We start from the raw sequence: 6,766 nt of genomic DNA, 5'->3' as shown, positions 1-6,766 counted from the left end.
ACTGCGGACGAACAAATCATTTTATTGTACTATTAATGCAGTTAATTCCTGAAGATGAATAATTGATAACAACCCGTTATGATAAATTATGTTCATCTCACTTTGAGCTAATTTGCTACACAACTTAGTTTCATTTCCTCAACACACATTTCCCTTTAAGAGGGAATTAGATTCTGATGCATTAGCAGTCTGCTTCGCAAAGAATAAATGATTCAGATGCATTTTTTTATTTACATTTATATTTACATTTTATTTTTTACTTTTTTATTAACTTAGCAGACAATGAAAATAATACAGAAGTGATTCATCTAATCCAAGCACATCAGATCTTAGAGGAGTTTCGAATACATTCAGAAATATTATTATTTTGCAGAGGCTGTGAAATTGTCAGAAGAGTCAAAAGTAAAAGCATCCATGGTGTCTTTTCATTATTTTCCCAATTTCTTATTTCCAGCGACCTCCAACCTTTCCTTTACCATGGACTTTTTTGCTGTGATAAAGAGAGAGGTGAGACATGAGCATAACTGAGACAGATTTCTATGGATGTCAAATATTTTTTCACTCTTTTCATATTAAGAAATAAGGGTTGGTTCATCCAAAATTAAAACATTATGTCATCATTAACTCCAAAACCTACATGATTTCTTCTTCTGTGAAACACAAAAGATGATTATGTTGGTGACTAAACAGTTTCCGTTCCTACTGACTTCGAATGTACGCACAAACACAATGGAAGTTAATAGTCAATATTCTTCTTTTGTGTTCAGCAGAAGAAAAAAAATAAATGCATACAGGCTTACTGGACAAAATAAGGGTGAGTTACAGATGACGGAATATTCATTTTTGGGTAGACTATCCCTTTAAGTTTGAAACACACTACACAACTTTTGCCTAGCTTTTTGCACTGATTTGCAGTCTGGTGGAGTCAACACTAGTTGACAAAAAGCAGAGTCAGTCCACAGAATTTGAGCAGTCAGTTTTTACAGCTTTCAGATGTCAGTTTTATGCAAACTGTTTTTTTCCCCTTTCACTTTGCTTTTAAAATTGATCATTTTCAGCAAGAAAGGGAGAGGAAGGGAGGGCAAGGCCCTTGAATGCCCCACCTTGGCGCCAGCCCTGGTGTAGTCTGTGATGACTCAGATTTTTTTAACCTCACACTATGATTTCATCTAGTCTGAGAATATCAAACATATGAGCTCATTTTAAAAATCATATTGTTTTCATTTGACTTCTTGTAGTGAGGCGCATTTTTCTGTGTGAGTTGTGTTTGGACTTGAATGTCTCTATGTGTGTGTGTGTGTGTGTGTGTGTGTTCATCAGCCATTTAGTGTATGATTCCCAGTTTTCTTGTTAACCATTTACAAAGTTACTTGCCAACTTTGTAAATGGTTAACAAGAAAACTGGGAATCATACACTAAATGCATCCGAGTGTTGAAAAATCTAATTTAAAAAACAACAACAATCTGCTAAGTAACTTAATGTGACTTACAACTTTTGAGCGTGAGAAATCCTGTTCAGCAGAACAACAATCTGTTGAAAAGGAAGCAATGTTCAGATAAATACGCTTTTTGGCGTCTTTTCACAGAGTTTTTCTCTAATTCAACCGAGCAGAAATGAATATTCGCCAAAACAAACCCAGACAGAATTAATACTGTATAGTTCTTTCAAACCTCAATTCTCTCTCAATGATTCAAGTCACCACACCTCATACTTCTGTCTCTTCATATGATCCAACAGGTCAAACTTCTCTGACTCCAGCTGGTAAATCCAGTTCCACATCTCCTGAGCTCGTTGCCTGTTTTGTGGGAGTAAGGAACAGATATGATGCAAAACTGTCACCTATTCATGGAGCAAGGGGGAAAAAAACATGAGAGTCTAAATGTGAAATTAAACATCCTGTGCACATCTTGAATAACAGTAAACATATGACTGTATTAGGATGTGTATGTGGGTGGTTACCTCAACCCATCTTCTCGCAGATTGTCGATGCCAAGAGGAGAGCGCCTCTCTGAAAGAGTCTTTCTCTTGATCTCTCGTCCAGTAAGACGCTTCCCCCGTTTCTGCTCTGCCTACAACACAAAAATGCATATGTACTGTACAAACATGTATTAATTTACATATGGTAAGACACACATACACAACAGTAACTTACCTTGGCTAAGAAGCCACCAAAGTTTGCCCCCATATTGGACAAAACCTTCTTCTTCTTGGCCTCGTCTTCTGCTCTCTTCTTAGCCTCCTCATCCTCTTTCCTCTGACGCTCTTCCTGATGAGAGCATAGATAACACATTTCACATCGATTTTTATCTTACAAGTGTTCTGTATTCAATTCCACATACGACTTAGAGAGAATTTGAGTATTTTATTTACTAAGTTTTGCGTTTCATTTCTGATTTACCGCAATCCTTGTCTGTCGGTCTCTTTCTTTCTCTGCTCTAAACCGCTGCTGCTCTGCTCTTTCTGCCCGCCGCCGCTCCTGATGGACCGAATGGCTGACAATTAGTGCAAAGCAAAGAGAAAATTGAGTACAGAAAGTTTTTTGAAAAAAACTGAGATGATCAAGATCAGGAATTACAATTCTCTCTTTGAGACCGATCAGTTCTTCCTCCTCTTTCTTCCTCTGCTCAAAGTGGACATCAATTAAAGTCTGCAACTCCAGAAAGTCCTTCTCCATCCTTTTTCTGTGAATATCCTGAGAGAGGAAATTTTATAGATTTTCATAAAGTCTAAACAGCTTAAAACTCACAATGGTATGTTTTCATGTCTTCATTGAACACACCATATAAACATTTACCCTGCATGGTGGAAAAAAGGGAACCGTGCATATTCTCAGTTTGCAGTTCCTTTTAAACAGATGAACTGAACTGGATTGAAATACTGCAGTGGATTGGTACCTACATCGAAATCAACCCGATCACCCTCTGGAATCTTTGGAGGGGCAAGCTGTGGAACCATGGGCCTGTGTGAGAGAGGGGAATTAGCACGAGATTGAGGGGAATGAGTGCTTGACGACATTAGGAAATTGCACAGTGTGCTTGTGAAGAGTCTGAACACTTACTTGGGTCGGGGTCTTTCCTCCTCTGCAAAAGGGTGCAAAGAACAGGGAAAAAGAAACAAGAAGTTCTTGTCAAACGTAGTCATAAAGCCCTTCCTATTGGCACACAACTGTACAATAATCCACTAGTCTTGCTGACATTTGTGGGGCGTCATACTGAATTACACTGGTTATATGAAATATGCTTTTCTGCCTCCTTTTGACATTTTCCCATTTTAAAAAATATCTGGAAATTCTTTTAAATAAAGCTGGTCCCTCTAATGCAACACAAGACTAAAGGACACAGCTGTCACAGCGGTGATTTATTACAGTTAATATAACATTCTGTGTTTGGAAAAAAAAATGTCAGTCTGGTGAGAAACACAAAAGTTAAATTTCCTCAGATATTTAGAGCCTGTTCACACTAATCTATAAAAAAGAGTTAAAGTAAATATTTTCAACTAAAATCCCTCACCTTCTCCCTGAGTCTCCTCTGGTGAAAAAAAATACAGGAACATATTAACAATAGAAGAAAAATGGTCGATGTGGAAATAGCATGTTCAAACATAATGCAAATCTATGAAAACAAATAAACATGGAAACAAATCAAACATAATATCTTTAACAGATACAGAGAATCTTGGCATTCAGTCCTCAGTAGTCCTTATCTGTCCTTATTTGCCTTCCTCTTGTTCCGTTTCTGTCCTTCTTTTAAACAGGATAAAAACTGAATGTGAATTTGGACTTTTTCAATTTTATTAACATTATTACATTACTCAAAAATATTGTGGAACACATATATTGATTAACCAGCATATAACTCAGAACTACGGTGGCCGAGAGAGCTCAACGCCCTGCAAATATTACAGCTACTATTTTGGCTGGTGTCGCTCTTGGTCAGCGTTGCTTGAGTAAAATGATATCTCATAGTATTTATTTTTGTATGGCCTATTATTTTCTCATCAACCTTAAGGAGACTTTGTTTTGAAAAATAATGAGGTATTATTTTACCTGCTCCTGCATCCTCTGCAGCCTCCTCCTCCTCAGCTTCTAACCAATAAACAAACCACAATGACAAGATGAAGGAAAAGGAAAACATAAGTGAATATCAATTCTGTGCCCAAGAGAGCACGTGAGGACAATCAGGAAAGAATATGAGAATGTATATAAATAAGTGTGTGCAAAGGATTATGTAAGTGGACACCATTTGTTAGGGATGTATGCCAACAGCAACATGAGATCAGTCTGTAATAATAACCCTTCCAGAAAAAGGCATTGTGAAAAGCCTAAGCACCCAATCAGACTCATGCATAGCTCTGTGAAACCATCTGAAGCTCAGCAGGCCCTCGAGAGACATCTATAACGGGCCTCTGGGTACACATTATGCCAAGGATTTACTGATAATCACTAAAGATAAAGTTTTAGAGGGCAAAAAAAACATAGAACAATTCTACTCACCCTCTGCTTGTTCACTAAGAGGCCATTTAGGAAAATAAAATAAAAGGTATGAGTAAAAATCACAGTAAATGTAATGCTTTATTCGTCCCTTTAATCAGTAATGATAGAAAAAAAGAAATATTACTCACTCATATTCCTCCTCTACATCAGACATGGTGAAACTGGAGGAGAGGAGGAGGAAGAGAAAGCGAGCGTGAGACAGACAGCACAAGGAAAAATAGCAGATCCACATAACTTAACATTTTGTAGCTTTAGAAAGAGTACGAGACAGCAGGACAGAGTGACAGAGCCAAAGTAGCATCAAATCTAAATTGTTCCATTGTCCTAAAGTGCTGACATCTGATTGAATGCTTCATATGAATCCTGATGGGGTGAGAACAGCTGGGAATGCGCAGACAAAGACAGGGTCAGATACGATTTCTGACACTTTCTTCGTTTGGGTCTTCCATTATTACAGTTTCAGACATGTTCTTTTCTCGTTTTGCTCTCTGAGAACAAGAAGCACTTATTTCTGTTTTGCACAACTGTCAAGTCAGTGGACAAGGCAGCAAATTGCTGTGAACCTGGCCTTGCTTGTTTTCCCTAACTGGAACTTCTGGATTTGATTGCAGGAACTGCAGTTAATGACTGTCATACACTGTTTAATTGCAGTCATTAACATTCTGCTGTGAGATTCCTTTCCCTGTGCCTAATAATTCACATCAGTGTCATATCATAACTGCTATTTGAAACAATTTTATACAGTGTCATCGCCAGAGAGAATTTATGAGGCATGTAGCTGTCACCACCCCTTCTTGTACTTTACTGTCTCTGGACAAATGCTTGAAAGCACATGCAGTGCCCATCTAAAACCAGCATCCTTTCAACAGTTTGCCCTGCTGCTACTTTGCTAATGAGATTCTCAGCATCTAAAGGGCATGAGTCTGGCAAATTCTGCAAAGGGAAACGATCAAATTACAAAAGGAAGATGCCCTCGCTCTGGATCGACCCAAGTAGGGATAGACGCAAGAGACAACAGGATGAAAAAGTGGTAGACAGAGAGGGAGCGTTTGAGGGGCATGCAAGGTTATGGGAGGTCATAGCGGCATTAACCACAGAATTTTGACGGGTTAAATTTAGCCAAGGATGCAGGGGGAGATTATAAGAGTTACGACAAATCCTTATTGCTCTGAAAGTGAATTTTATTCAGTTTCGTAAATCCATTTGGTCTAGGAAAAAAATCAAACACTACACAAATCAGTGCAGACTACTACAGGCAAGTATGCCAGGAAGATGTTATGACCATCATTGGTGAACTACATACTGTTCTGCCTTTAGTTACTTAATTACATGAATTTTTGAGTCCTAAATAAGCACGTAAGTCTGGTAAAGGACACTAAAACACAATAATGGATAGCTAGCATTATTATATTGCAACTGCACACAAGAACTATACTGAAAATTTGACAACTTTTCTCCAGATGGAAAGAAATAACTGAAAATGCAATTGTTTGAGAAGTTACAAAAAAGACTTTTACCTTTTGGTGATGGTAGGATGGGTTCACAGTGGATGAAATACAGGCACACAAAGGATGAGAGGAGAGTCTCCGTGAATTATGAGAGTTTCGTAATGCGGGACAATGGCTCGTTTTTATATGAGGACAGGAACAGATGGAGGGTGTTAGCAGCTACGGCACAGGACCATGGATGGATTAGAAATGAACCCTGGGACAGAAAGATGACCACCACGAGGGATTAGAGGAGACATGGGGAATGACCTCACACAACAAACACAGGGATATAAAAAGAGATAGAAAAAATCAAAGGGACAGTTGGGAACAAAAATAGCACAGGAGATTTAGACATAATTCTTCCCAGAAGACATATTTTCTATTCGACACAATGTAAAACAAGGTAATGGCTAAGTCAACTTGGAGGTAACTTCTCTGAAACGCCTTTGGAAACGTCTTATGGTAGAGAAATTAACATTCAATTCACGGGCAACAGCTCTGGTGGACATAGATCTTTGAGTTCAGCTCATGAAAAATGGGGGCAAAAACAAAAGTGTTGCGTTTATAATTTTGTTCAGTGTATTTACATTGCATTGAACTTCAAAGCGCTAACTAAGTTCTTGATTAAGAAAAACCCCAAACACATAAATTGTACCCAGTGGGACTGCACAAAACATTGAGCCTTTCCACTCATCAGAGCACAGAACGTCCTTCAACAAACTCTTAACATCTTTCTTCTCTCTCTGCTGTTTAAAGAACACAGTTCTATAATAATCCCTCGCA

General features: G+C 38.3%; 1 protein-coding gene across 3 annotated transcripts; it reads right to left on the bottom strand.

The window, feature by feature from the left end:
* Positions 1-213: 213 nt before the first annotated feature.
* LOC306869099 (troponin T, slow skeletal muscle-like) lies at positions 214-6,197 on the bottom strand. Of its 3 annotated transcripts, none has more exons than XM_079415708.1 (13): positions 6,011-6,186; positions 4,618-4,654; positions 4,047-4,085; positions 3,511-3,528; positions 3,060-3,081; positions 2,900-2,960; positions 2,577-2,693; positions 2,400-2,477; positions 2,154-2,267; positions 1,961-2,070; positions 1,706-1,796; positions 1,491-1,531; positions 214-490 (listed from the first exon to the last, which is right to left on the bottom strand). In XM_079415708.1, exons 6-13 carry the CDS (start codon positions 2,954-2,956, stop codon positions 445-447), a joined length of 654 nt encoding a protein of 217 aa, XP_079271834.1. In that variant the 5' UTR covers positions 2,957-2,960; positions 3,060-3,081; positions 3,511-3,528; positions 4,047-4,085; positions 4,618-4,654; positions 6,011-6,186; the 3' UTR covers positions 214-444. The 3 variants fall into 3 exon arrangements, with proteins under 3 accessions (XP_079271834.1, XP_079271832.1, XP_079271833.1); XM_079415707.1 differs by having other exon boundaries at positions 270-490; positions 3,511-3,743; positions 6,011-6,197; XM_079415706.1 differs by lacking the exons at positions 4,618-4,654; positions 6,011-6,186 and having other exon boundaries at positions 4,047-4,199.
* Positions 6,198-6,766: the final 569 nt, after the last annotated feature.

This window comes from Barbus barbus (genome assembly GCF_936440315.1).
Source record: "Barbus barbus genome assembly, chromosome: 4".
Classification (NCBI taxonomy): domain Eukaryota; kingdom Metazoa; phylum Chordata; class Actinopteri; order Cypriniformes; family Cyprinidae; genus Barbus; species Barbus barbus.
Note: the sequence above shows the minus strand (reverse complement) of the source record. Positions and strands in the feature narration are given on the sequence as shown.